The sequence below is a fragment of the Thalassophryne amazonica genome, chromosome 15 (assembly GCF_902500255.1).
Source record: "Thalassophryne amazonica chromosome 15, fThaAma1.1, whole genome shotgun sequence".
NCBI lineage: Eukaryota > Metazoa > Chordata > Actinopteri > Batrachoidiformes > Batrachoididae > Thalassophryne > Thalassophryne amazonica.
The window spans coordinates 2,483,333-2,496,881 of record NC_047117.1 but is presented as its reverse complement, the minus strand read 5'-3'; the positions used below and the strand labels follow the sequence as shown (position 1 = coordinate 2,496,881).

At 44.1% G+C, this 13,549-nt stretch overlaps 1 protein-coding gene and 1 long non-coding RNA gene across 4 annotated transcripts in view; one reads left to right on the top strand and one right to left on the bottom strand.

The window, feature by feature from the left end:
• Positions 1-9,791, bottom strand: part of LOC117525650 (heterogeneous nuclear ribonucleoprotein L-like) — a 33,357-nt gene extending 23,566 nt beyond the window's left edge. For 2 of the 3 annotated variants that reach the window (XM_034187560.1, XM_034187561.1), the window contains exons 1-3: positions 4,331-4,407; positions 4,096-4,214; positions 1-126 (exon numbers count right to left, since the gene is read on the bottom strand). The exon at positions 1-126 is cut by the window's left edge and continues 112 nt beyond it. In XM_034187560.1, the coding sequence (XP_034043451.1) occupies positions 1-126; positions 4,096-4,214; positions 4,331-4,336 (251 nt within the window). In that variant the 5' untranslated portion in view covers positions 4,337-4,407. Of the gene's footprint in view, positions 127-4,095; positions 4,215-4,330; positions 4,408-9,733 lie in introns of those variants that run through there. The other variant, XM_034187562.1, reaches the window with a different exon arrangement.
• Positions 1-12,873, top strand: part of LOC117525653 — a 20,298-nt gene extending 7,425 nt beyond the window's left edge. Inside the window, exons 2-3 of the long non-coding RNA XR_004565111.1 lie at positions 10,112-10,116; positions 12,860-12,873. This is a non-coding gene — a long non-coding RNA (uncharacterized LOC117525653). The remainder of the gene's footprint in view (positions 1-10,111; positions 10,117-12,859) is intronic.
• The last annotated feature ends 676 nt before the right edge of the window (positions 12,874-13,549 follow it).

Sequence of the window (13,549 nt, the reverse complement as noted above, 5' to 3'; positions counted from 1 at the left end):
AAGAAGACTTGCTGGCCAGCAATGAAGATGCCTTGATGGCTTCCAGACGCCAGACAGCATTCAGCGCTCTCCACGCTGTCGAACTCCACCAGGGCCTGATGCCGAAACGGCATCATCATCACATAGCTGTGGACAGAGGAGAAAGGAGCAGGCGTCAGGAGGTGGAGTTTCACTAAGGAAGGCAGAAACACAACAATGGGTTTTCCTTCAGCCAGCTGTGGTTTGCTGAGAGAGCCATTGTTCCATGGGAGCGTTACCATGGAGAACTAACAGAACTTTTTTTTTTTAATCTAAACTGCGAAATAAGATTTTCAAGAATATCATGAGAAACTCAGTCACATGGGCTGTGCAGCCAGTACATTCTGAGTGCTGATCCCAAGCCCAGATAAATGAGTAGCGGTGTGTTAGGAAGGGCGTCCGGTGTAAAAACAACAACAACAACAAAAAAACCAACCCAAACATGCAGAACACAAATCAAATTTCCATATCAGACCAGTCGAGACCCGGTGTCGCAGACTTAACGGTCCCCCCTAAAAATCGGTCCGCCCTGCCTTCACTGCGTGTGCGTCATTTCTGTGCGTCGGCCGCGGTTCATTGATTATCACCTCGTTTCTGCTTCAAACTGCCTGCAGCCATCAGTCTGTCTCAGCCACAGATATCTGAAGCTGTTCTATAACAATCATTTCCACATAAATTCAGCATTATTTCATCATAAAAGATGGAGGAAGCGATCAGAGCGTCGCAACCAGACGAGCTGCTGATGCGTTCACTGCACCTCCATCATTTCAAAGCGTCAGTAGCAACTCACCGATTATCGCCTCGTTTCTGCTTCAAACTGACTTTAGAATGATTTCAGAGGTTTTACTTTGTTATCTGATGGTTAATAATCACATTATTCCTAGTTCGACTTCGTTCGACCAGCTGAATGTTTTCACACAGTGCAGAAGCCGTTTCTGAGCGCTGCTGCTGCCGCTGCATTCATGTACCGTCAGAAATTACAACGCAAACTTAGCCTGTTGTCAGAGTTGCTCAGAGTTGGACCTGAACAGAACAACTCAGTTAATAATAATCACGCAGGAGACACTGAATTTCTTTTCCTGATCAGGAGAGAACAAATGAGCTTAACCCTCATCTCCAACCATCCTGTCAGCTCTGAAGGGCCCCGCCCATTTGCTCCTCCTATTTATTGAAATAAAAAAACATACAAGCATATAGGAGCGACAATATCACAGACAAGAACAGACACGGAGTCTGGTCTCACGTTGATATGAAAACTGTTATGGCTTTAAGCCCTCAATCTCCTAGTCTTCCCATAACAATGTCCAGCCCTGAACCAGTGTGCCGGTCACACCGCTCTTTCCTCAAGGCTGAACAGTTAATTAAAGATGCACATCTGCACTTAGCACAAACATAGCTTTAGTTAAACAGTCTGCACATTCACTAAGCCAAAGATCATCTGTTCACCCTCTCGTGTGAGCAGTTTTAATGATTACTTGAACAGTTCAGTGTATATGGATGCTTTGACAATGAGTGATTAATTAAAAGAATAATGGTATATGAACTCTCACACATGCATTTATGTATATATAAAAATAGAGAACAGAATCAAAGACAAGATCAAAGACAGTACATCAAAGTAAAGGCATTAACAATCAAAGTAAAGACATTAATATTTGATAATCATATTGCTAATATATGGAAAATCCTGTCACCTGTTTATTTAGATTTTTTATCTGGGTGGGGGGGTCAGCTTCAATGGGCTCAGGCACCTTATATAAGCCAGAATTAATTTTTTTGTGTGGATACAATGAATTATTTTACCAATAATAAAATGAAAACCACACTCCTGCCACAAGCAACTGCTGAATTTGAAACAGTAAAAAAGTCTTGTAATTTCCGACGGTACTTGAATGCAGCGGCGGCAGCAGCGATCTCTCCTGTGTGCGCTTATCATTTTTTATTAAATATAAAAATATGAGTGTAGGAATGACAATCCAGCCCTTCTGTGCATGTAGCAACACGTAGATGATTCAGATGAATGTGAATTTCTCCTCAGTGAGATCAATAAAGTTTATCGTATCTTATGATTATATAAAGAGCTGTTGTGGAAGGAAGAATTCAGGTTGTGGATCAGCTGCAGCTGGTGGAAATAACCGCACATGTCAATGTGCGGCGTTCACACGGACTGAACAGTTTAATGCTCTGATGATATATTCAATCATTGTTACACTTATTTTTATTCTCCCTTTTGACAGTCTTCTGTTATAAATCAGTATATATGGCTTAATAACATAATACAGTGACACAGCAGCCACCATAGCACGCCAGCACTTTTTTTCAGGCCTCCTGCACACTCCTGCAATATTTTCAGATCCTACGCCTTTCAGTCCAAACCGGAAGAGAGTTGCTGCAAAAAAAGTCCGGCCGGTGCTGCAGCATTCTGTCCATAAACTCTGAAGGACTTGCTGTCCTCCAGCCCATGCAGAGAGAAGAGCCTGCTGGCCCTTTCAGTCTGACAGTTCAAAAGATTGAGGAGGTGATTCTTGATCACTGCATGTTTATTTGCAGACACGACATAATATTTTGTGTCGTCTGCAATGTCAGAGCAAACTGAGCCTCAGTTTGTGCAAACCAGGCGGCAGTTTCCAGAAGCATGATTTTGAGCATCAAGTGTGAAAAAGGTTTCAGCAGCAGCAGACATTCGCGTGTGAACAGCTTCGATTGGTGATCAGAAACACCGGGGTTTTGAAAAAAGACAGAGAGAGAGGTAGAGAGACAGCGCTATCTCTCTCCCCCCCCCCACCGTCTCGCTGTCAATGCTGAAACAAGAGACGGGAAGTTTTAAGTTTGCTTGCTTGCTTGCTTTTGGGGGGGGTCACAGAAGGACTCTGAACTTTGCGATCTGATGTTTTCTGCCGTGACAAGGAACCAGTGTGTCCCGCTGTACATCTGGAAACCTGAGTGCCGTTTGCTTTACCATTTTGAGAACAGAGCACATTTCTAGAAAGCAAAACAAAAACAAAGGCAGGAGTGTGGCGAGGGCTACACATGGCAGAACACATACATTAAAAGCAAACATACGCAGCTGCAAACAAATCTACGAACGCAATGACACGTTAAAAACGCTGAGTATGCACACATTTTGGGTGTACAGACAGCGATTAGAGTTTTGGTATTTGAGAGATTTGAGAAACATTTGGTGTGTTTGGAGTGTGTATTATTTTGGTGGAGTATTTAGTGTGGTGGTGGGTTTTTTTTGTTGTTGTTTTTGTTTTGTAAAAATGAGGCATTTTATGAATGTTGAGCAAGCGCTTCAGTTTTTCTTAACTTGAGCAAGACGGAGCGCACAGTGCATCATCAGTCTGAACCAGACAGTGAGGATTCTGATGATGAAGTATATGATCCCTCTTTTGTTGTGGATGAGCAACCAGAGCAGGTGGATCCACCGACGTGCACACAGATCTCCAAAGTGGGTCAGATCGTGTGCTTCTCATTGCAGCTTCTCCAGGACTCAGGCGCTACAGAGAGCCATCCCAGCGCTGAGTCCTGAAGCGCAGAGCAGGATGCAGACACACACACTGCTCCAGCAGTGGCTCCAGGCGCGTTTCTTTTAAAACGTTTCTTTTAAAACGTGTTGCCTGTGTTCTTGCTATGGGGGTTAGTAAGGTTAGACCTTACTTGTGTGAAGCACCTTGAGGTGTGATTTGGTGCTATATAAATGAAAATGAATTGAAATTAAATTAATACAGTGTTTGCTCTGTGAATACTGATGGAGAAGTATAGAGAAGGCCAGAAGGAGTTACATTGTGTGTTTGTGGATTTAGAGAAAGCTTATGACGGTGTGCCAAGAGAAGAGTCGTATTGTATGAGGAAGTTTGGAGTGGCAGAGAAGTATGTGAGGGTGGTGCAGGACATGTACAAGGATAGTGTGACAGCACTGAGATGAAAACAAGTGATCTGCCTTTGCTCCCCCTAATGGGAGCAGCTGGAGGAAGAAGTATATCATGAAAATTTCATTGTAACCCTTCCCCCTCCAATTTCAAATGAAAATTAACTGAACATGTTATCATTTAAAATAATGTGTTCTTTGGATACCAGATATTTCCAAACTTGTTGAGCGCCTCCACCAGGTCACCCTCCACCACAGCATCACAGAGCCCGCGGACATGGATGACCGGGGACGGGGACATCTGGTGGCAGTCCGCTGCTCTGCCCTGCAGCGAGAACAATGACCACAAAGTCAAGGTCAAAGGTCAGAATACCAACAGAAAGATAAGGGTGTGTTTTTTGTTGTTGGTTTTTTTTTTTAGAATTTGTTGTTCTTCCTGACCTTCATTCTCCTTCAAAGGTATCAGCTTCTCCATCCTCCTGTGTCCAGTGACCTCACTACTCCGTAAGTCAAAGTCCAAGGACCCGGAGACATGAACGTCACTGCTAACATGCAGTCAGACCCATAAGTATTTGGACACGGTCACAGGTTTTGTCATCTTGCCTCCCTCCTAGTGGACTTTGGAGGCAGTGTGTTTAAGAATCAAGCGCAGTGTGTGTGCATGCTACATGAGCATCTCAGGTTTGCCTGAAATTATTTTTATTGTTTTTTTTGGTGTGAAGTCTTTGGGTAGATAGAAAAAAATCCTAAAACTCTCATTCCCCAAACCAAACTCTTTTCATTTCCCAGGACTTCTGGAAGGATCAATTTCTCGAGGCCCAAAATTGGACTTCGTACCTTTTGAAGCTGAAATACTGTATCTCAGTGTGGCGATAACTGCTGACCCGTAAGCTCTATGTGACAGTTTGGACACAAACAGGATGCCTGTTATAAAACTCTGATGAGGGCACATGGAGATATGTGACACCACCCCCACAAAACACAGAAGTTGTGACTAACTTGAGCACCACATGAAGTGGCACAGGACTGGACTTGCTAATGGAGTCGTATCATGGATAAACTAGCTTGTGATGTTGAAGAAATGCCTCAAATATACGAGGTTTATTAGAAAACTAACTGGCAGTTTTATAAAAAGAAAAACTATATGGATTTGAATCACGTGCGATTACACCAGACATGCTTGAACCCTCGTGCGCATGCGTGAGTTTTTTCACGCGTGTCGGTGACGTCATTCGCCTGTGGGCAGGCTTTGAGTGAGCACTGGTCGAGCCCTCTCGGCTGAAATCCTTTGTCTGAGACGCTGCTGGAGACGGCGCGCGTTGGTTTATCAAAATTTTTTCAGGACCAGTGAAGGATATCCGAGTGGACACTATTCGAGAAATTCAGCTGGTTCTCGGTGAAAAGTTTAACGGCTGATGAGAGATTGTGGAGTTTCTTTCGCTTTAAGGACAGCTCACAAAGCGGATCGGCGCAGTGCGGTCGGAGGTGGCGTCCGTCTGGCTGTTTCGAGCTGAAAACATCCTAATTTAAGGCTCTGTTCACCCAGGTCGTCGTCAGAGAACAGAGAAGTTTCAGAAGAAGTCGACATGAGGAGTTTATGCGGACATTCCACTGTTAAAGGAGATTTTGTAATGAAAGAACGTGCGGGCAAATTCGCCGAGTCAGTTCCGTGACGACGCTGCGAATCTGTGTGCGCCGCGACAGGAAAAACACCTCCGTGTTGAAAACCATTTGTAAAATTCAGGCGGCTTTTGATGGCTTTCAACAAGTGAGTAACTGAGAAATTGTTTAACAGCTTGGGCATGTTCCAACTTGTCTGTTAAGGTTTCCAACGGAGGTGTTTTTCCTGTCGCGACCCCCCGCGGTCGGGTCCAGCCCGACATGCGACTCTGCCCGCACGTTCTTTCATTACAAAATATCCGTTAACAATGGAATGTCTGGATAAACTCCTCATGCCGACTTCTTCTGAAAGTTCTCTGTTCTCTGACGACTTAGTGGGTCAACAGAGCCTGAAATGTGGAAGTTTTCAACTTGAAACGGTGAGACGCTGCCGCCTCGAAGCGCAGATCACCGTCAGGCGCCGAGGGCCGTCCTTAAAGCGACACTACCAGACCAAAATCTCTCATCAGCCATTAAAATTTTCAACGAAAACCAGCTGAATTTATCGAATGGTGTCCACTCAGTTGTGCCTTACAGTTTTGAAAAAAATTTTATCAAACAAAGCAGCAGTCTCTGAGCCATTCCTAAACAATGAAAAAAATCGACGAGAGGGTGGGCGACTATCACTCAAAGACTGCCCACAGGAGAATGACGTAACCGACAGGCGTGAAAAAACTCTCACATGCCCACGAGAGTTCAAGTATGTCTGATGTAATCACACGTGATTCAAATCCATATGGTTTTTGAAAAAAATAATAAGGTCGGATACTTTTCTAATAGACCTTGTAAGTGTGACATCAGAAAAAAAGTGGTATTTTACAGTTTTTTGGGACTCCTCCCATCACAGATTGGCACCAGTCAAAATAAGGTGGGGTGGGCAGTCATCAGCGCAGCTTCAAAAGCTACTTTTTTAAGAAGTCTGATTTTGGCCCTTGATAAATTGACCCTTCAAGAGGCCCTAAAAAAGAACAAAAGACGTTTAGTTTAGGTATCAAGAATTTTAGGTTTTTTTTTTTCTGTCTGCACACGGATTTTCTACCAAAAAGTAAAAATAAAAAACTGAGGGACACTTGAGGGGTCGTATGTCCTATGTCACCTTTAATAGTAATCTGAGTGAATCTTAACAAATAATGAAAATAGGCAGTTAAAATGAAATTCTCTCCATTTTGTCCAAGTCACTGGACAAAATAAATATGAAGATTATTTTTAATTCAAAACCACACTTTATGACCAGTCAGGGGATGAACACATTAACCTTTTCTTGGACTTCATTTCCATCATTCATTCAGAAATACACACATTCGGGTCTTGTAGAGTAAATCTATCTGGAGGAGGCAGCTCTCAAAAACTGAGTGATGAGTGAGGGAAGCCACCCAGAGCTCCAGGTCTCTGAATCTGTGTGTCATGCAGCTGTTGAATCACCAGTTTCACAGTGGAACAGAGAAGAATTTTCTTTAAACTATGAAATTAACAAGAAGGTTTGTGAGAAGGCACTTGAGAGTCTTGAGCCTAGATTTGATCTGTGTTCTTATATGACGTATACAGTCCCAGACTGTTAAATGTTGTGTGTTTCAGGTCTCTGGGTCCTCAAACATTTGAGATCCAGAGACTCCTGAGAAGGTCTTATGGAGTCATGTGGTCAAAGGTCAGATGTGTTTAGTGATGCTGATATCTAAGTCCAAGTGTTCAGACAGACTTAGACTCTAACCAGTGACTGACGCTGAGGACTGGATGTCTTTGATGCCAGGTCTCTGTGCGGTTGGTGCAAACTTTCATGCATGAGGAAAACCACCTGAGCAATCAGAAGAAATAACCATCAGAGGCTGAAAAGCACCACGAGGAAGCCGAACTAAAGGTGATCGAAGGACTTCAGTGAGATCAAACCGGTTTCAGAAGACTCAAAGCAATTTCCGTTCTTTCTCAGGAAGCAGCACAGATGCGGCTGCAGCTTTTGCAGGCTGACCTGGTTTTTGCAGAACGTTGTGGCTGCAGGTTCAGTTGCTGTGCAGCCTGCTTGCAGAAAGTACAGCACACTCTGATTTGCTGTCAGCTGGATGCTGACATCTTGAGCAGAGGTGATCATGAAGATCCACCGCAGGGCAGCTTCTCATGACATCACCGCAACGTGATGGTCGATCAGCTCTGGATCACATCTCAAATCCTGCTGGTTACTGGACTTTGACCAATCTGCTCCAAGAATCATTCAAACAAGTCTGGTGAAAATCTGCTCGCACGTTTCATCCGCAGTCAGATGCACACGAGTGATTACAGGATCCTGCTGCTCCGCGGGCACGCAAGATTGTAACGTTTGATGCAGAATGACATCAGAAAAATGTTGTCTGCCATCAGACTAGTTCAAGAAAGATAGCTGAGGATTTTATTGCAACCACAGACTCCGCCCACTGACTTTACGCTTAGAAAAGTGAAGGACGTTATCAGTGACATCAACTGGCAATGTGACGAGTGGACACGAAGTCTGCTGACCTTTTTTGGAAACAGTTTGAGGGTCACTAGTCCACAGTCTAGTCTCTGTGCTGCGTCCGTGGTGGGGCAGGGTATTACACCACAGGTGTGAATAAACTGTCACTTTGCAATCAGACACAAACAATCAGAGGGCTTTCAAAGGACTACACACACACACACACACACATACATATGTCATGACTTGGTGTGACATGGTACAGAAAGTGGTAGGACACACAATGCAGACTCACAGGCTGAAGCGTGGAGGTAAGAATAGGCTTTATCAAAAAACAGGCAATGGTTCGGTATACAAAAAGGCAGTCAGCGGGGCGACAGTACAGACAAGCAAGAGGCAGATTCGTAGTTCAGTACACAAGCAGGGGTCAGGTTCACGGCGTGGCAGAGATCGAGTTAAACAAGCTAGGTCAAAAAACGAAGCAAACAGACTGACAAAGAAGGGGAGGATGTGACACACGATCGACAAACTAGCAAGGAAGTGAAGGACTGTGAGAGCTTAAATACAAGGAGAGTAATCAGGGCATGATGTAAAACAGGTGCAGAGAACAAGGCGTGGCTAGATGAGACAGTGGAGTGACAGGTGGGTGTGACAGACAAAACAACTAAGGGCCAGTGACACACCCACAACCAACAGAGATAAAAAGAACAGAATACCACAAACTGAGTGCCCATGTGTCAGGACCCAAAAATAAGAGGGAGAAACTTAAAGACAGAACTCACCATGTGGCCAAAATAGAACAACAAATAGTACAACATGTGATCAAAATAAATAGCTAAGCGTTACTAAGAATTAAGTGGTAAACGGAAGCGATAACTACAGAATAAAAAGGTGATACAATAAACAATAAAGTGGCAAACAGACTAACTGGGAAATAGATGAACATAGAATGTAATACACAACCAAAGGAATGTAATCAGAAGAAAACACTGAAGATAAACAATAACCAAAACCAGAGATTAAAGCATAATACACTAAATGTGATCAAACTAAACAAACCATGAGAAAAGAATACAAATGCATAACAATGAGCAATAAAGAAAAACAAACTACAAATTGGACAGGAACAAAGACAAAACTAAATACATGGCAACCAGGTGAAAGAAAGAAAATAAATGAAACAAAACTAATCATAAACAGAGGATAACAAAATGATAAAAGACAAGACAGAGATAAACAGAAACCACAGGCAGAATAATCAAAACCAGAAGTGAGGCCAAATGACGAAACCATGACCAGGGCTCTGAATGGGCCGAATCCTGACATCACATGTCAGCATGTTGCATGATGCTCAGCTGTACAGCACGTCGAGGGACCTTGCTCAAGAGCACTTTTGTGAGATTCCTGTCTGATCGGGACTCAAACTGAGGATCCCCTGGTCACATGCTGCCCCTGACCTCCAGCTCTTCCTGATTTTTGAAAGGAACACCGTACACGTGTTGCAGCAGTAAGGTCAAACGTTAGGGGTCAGAGTTCTCACAAAGCACTACAGATCTCAGGCTTCATGAGCCAATAGTTTAGTTTTCTTAGAAACTATGAAACAGTGTTTGTTTTTCACAGTAACCTTAAAAAGACCTTTGAGGAGTTAAATATGAAGACAGAAACACGAGGAGCTTAACTTTGCGATTCCTCCAACATTCAGCCTCAGGACGTTTTCTGACGTCTACGTGGTTGTTTTTATTTTTAATCACAGCAGTTTGACGAACCTTCAGTCTCCTGTCGTCTGTCTCCTCTCCGTCCTCCTCCTCCTCATCTCCCACCCTGAGCTGCTCTCCCTCTTGGTGGTCTCCTCCTCCTTCCTCCTCCATCATGAAGGCTCTCTGTCTCTCTGTCTCTGTCTCTGTCTCTCTCTCTCTCTCTCTCTTTTCTTCCTGGCCTCTCACTGTCTAACTCTAACACTGTCAGGTTGATGGTGTAAAGCAGATGTTGGTGTCTCTGCAGCTGTTTCCTCTTTATGGAGGTTACATGTCGTCAGCACCGCCGCCTCCTGACTTTTGTGTGCTTTAAAATCACGCCTCCTAAAACCCAAATGCCTCCGTTCAGCGAGTACCTACGTGATCTCAAACATAAGTGTAAGTTTAGAGCTCAGGTGGCGTAGCTCAAACTGAGAAGTCTTCCATCGTGCACGGCCATATGTCATTCTGGATTACTACTAGATCCCTTTACTGTTGTAGACGCCAGAGGTGGGACGAAGCCACCATCAAGTCACTCTCAAGTCATGAATCTGCAAGTCCCAAGTCAAGTCTCAAGTCATAATGACCATCAATTGTTTTCAAGCTGACTTGAAGCTTTGAAACATAGACTAATCAAAAATTAAATCACTGGCAAAGAGAAAAAATAAAAATGATCTCTTTTCTCTTGTTTCAGATGTAAGTAGGGTGAGGTCAAAAAATAAAAATAAAAACTACATGTTTACTGTCATACAGTGTTTGGTTATGTTCTGTGCACGTTTGACTTAGTTGCCTGAACCTACTGAGTCACTGTACTGGTCCTTCAAGAAGCATCAGAATGCCTCATTGTGACCTCAAACTCCACAGCCCCCCCATTATCTCGTGTCACCCCCTTAATGAACTTTTCTAGAAAAAAAACCCTGCTGACTTTGTGGTGAGAAATCGTTTTGAACACTCAGACACCAGAAGGCTGTTCCACAAAGGGAACATCTAACATCTGAGCAGCACAAGATTCTATGAAAAGTCACGCTGGATTGTTTCACTTCTACAGAGGAAGAATGTCGTTTGACTCAAGCAGCATGTGGAGATACGGATCTACTGTAAAAAAAACAAAAACAAAAAAAAAACAAGGACACTATTCTCGTGACAGCCCCCTGAAGCCCGGCAACCCTCAAAACTGAAGCTGATGAGCATCTTTGTTGCCCCCTAGAGGGCACACCAGTTCATCACAGGTTACTTACCCAGCCAAGACCAGAACCCATCTACAGTTTGGGGACTGAGATGACGCAGATGCAAGTTCTTGTCCAAGGACACAGACAGGTAGTGTGACCGGCAATCAAACCCAGAGCTACGTGTTGGTAGTCCAGTTCCTGACCCACTAAACTACCTGCTTCATCATAAAACATTTCTTAAATTTATGCTCCATAAAAAAACAAACAAACAAACAAACAAAAACAAAAAAACAGCACAGATGGGAAACTCACTAAGGGCATTTGGGCAATGTCCCTGATCCCCTTCCTGGGGTGAAGTGACCCACGCTGGCATCAGAGTTGGTGAGTGTGAAGCATCACTGTAAAGCACTTCAGCTGTCTGCATCAGATGGAAAAGTGCTACAGGAATACAGTCCATTTACACTTTAAATCTCCCATGTGCCTTCTGTCAAGCCGGAGCCTAGATTTCCTGTTTTCCACTCGGTGAAGTTTGACAGATATTATGTGGTACCAGACATGTGACAACATGGACGGATGACTGACAGGTCAAATTAAAGACAACATTAATCATCTGCTAACAACAGCTATTGGTCCAGGTTAATGGTTTCTGTGGTTAACATACGTGTCTAGACTACATGGTCACACTTATGTTGCTGAACACTGTTTACTTGGTTCTGGAAATCTGCGAATTCTGAGAAAGCGTTGAGCGGGAGGACACGCTGGATCTCACACTTCCCATTTCTTTCTAAATTATTGATCTGAACCACAGGAGATGTGCAGAACTTGAAATTGGCTCTCATCCTTCAGTGTGCTGATGTCTCCGTGAGAGAACGCTGGCGTTGCACACGCCTGCACAGGAAACGGTGTGATCCCAAGTGAGCCACCGTCAGGTGAAAGCTGTCAGTCGATGCCATCAGCTCATCTTCTGAGCTGTTCGGTCTGACATGGTGGAGTCGCATTTTGTTAACATGTGGAGGTCACGGAGACGACCAGCGCAACACGTGAGCGGTGCTCTGATCCATCGTGTTCCAGAGACCAGATCAGGCTGGAGACAAACCACAGCTGGAGTCCTTTCCGCTGTCACCACCATCACGGTGCCACTTTCTGTTTGGATTTTTGTCTGTTCCACTACAAAGTCCCCTTCCAGGACACTTTTAAAGCCAGATCCTCATGAAGACCAACAGAAGGTGTTTATTTAAATGTGCAGAAGCAGAACAAATGAAGGTTATTACATCACAGAAGTGAAAGGCGTCATTTCAGACAGAACCAAGGATCCTCCAAAAAGAACCGGTACCAAAGACATCAAAGTCTGACAACTGTACAGTCAGACAGGAAGCACCAGGACCCTAAAGACTTAGACCTTCAATCTCCTGCAAAGATATAGGCATCACAAAACACCTCTGACCTTTGACCTCATGACTTCCTAAGATCTTCACAGACGTCTCTGGATCTCAAAGGTCAGAAATCTCAAACCCAGACACACTGATTCCTCACTCAGCTTCTCAGGTGATCACTGTTCATCACTGTTGATTCCACAAAGATCACAGCATCATATAGAAAGTCACGTTCAGGAAACATCTCCAAGCCTTTGAGAGAGGAAAATCAAATCAAATCAAATCAATTTTATTTATATAGCGCCAAATCACAACAAACAGTTGCCCCAAGGTGCTTTATATTGTAAGGCAAGGCCATACAATAATTACGGAAAAACCCCAACGGTCAAAACGACCCCCTGTGAGCAAGCACTTGGCGACAGTGGGAAGGAAAAACTCCCTTTTAACAGGAAGAAACCTCCAGCAGAACCAGGCTCAGGGAGGGGCAGTCTTCTGCTGGGACTGGTTGGGGCTGAGGGAGAGAACCAGGAAAAGACATGCTGTGGAGGGGAGCAGAGATCGATCACTAATGATTAAATGCAGAGTGGTGCATACAGAGCAAAAAGAGAAAGAAACAGTGCATCATGGGAACCCCCCAGCAGTCTACGTCTATAGCAGCATAACTAAGGGATGGTTCAGGGTCACCTGATCCAGCCCTAACTATAAGTTTTAGCAAAAAGGAAAGTTTTAAACCTAATCTTAAAAGTAGAGAGGTCTCCTCACCAACAAAGACGCCTATGCTCCTGCTTTCCACAGTGTCACCCAACACCCGGCCCATGTGACCGCTGAACAGCGTAGGAGCCAGAACACATCCCTGAGGAATTGCAGAATTCACAGGGAAAAGTCACAGAGACTCCGCCTCAGCTCCAGACAGCGCTCCGCCCCTGTGTGTAGGCTGGATGTGATGAGCAGGAACCAATTCTCAGGATGTCCAGCGAGCAACCCGAAACCACCAAGACAAACATTTTACAAAGGTGGACCCACGGGGCCCCGTCTCATGCAACTTAAAACCAGAGCCCTTAAACTGGGTCTGCAATGGCTGCAGGTGCCACCTGCTGGTTCCACAGATTAGTACGAGTGAAATAAGCCATTGATGCGGTTGGTCAGAATAAAGTACGGAACTCCATCCTGTCTGGAAAAGAAGCTGACTGTGGAACCTTAAACATTCCTTTAGATCATTTTTCTCACAGATGAACTGGAACCAAAGAAAACAACTCCCACGATTGTACACTTGGACAAAAGTGAAACAAATCTTCATGACTGAAGAT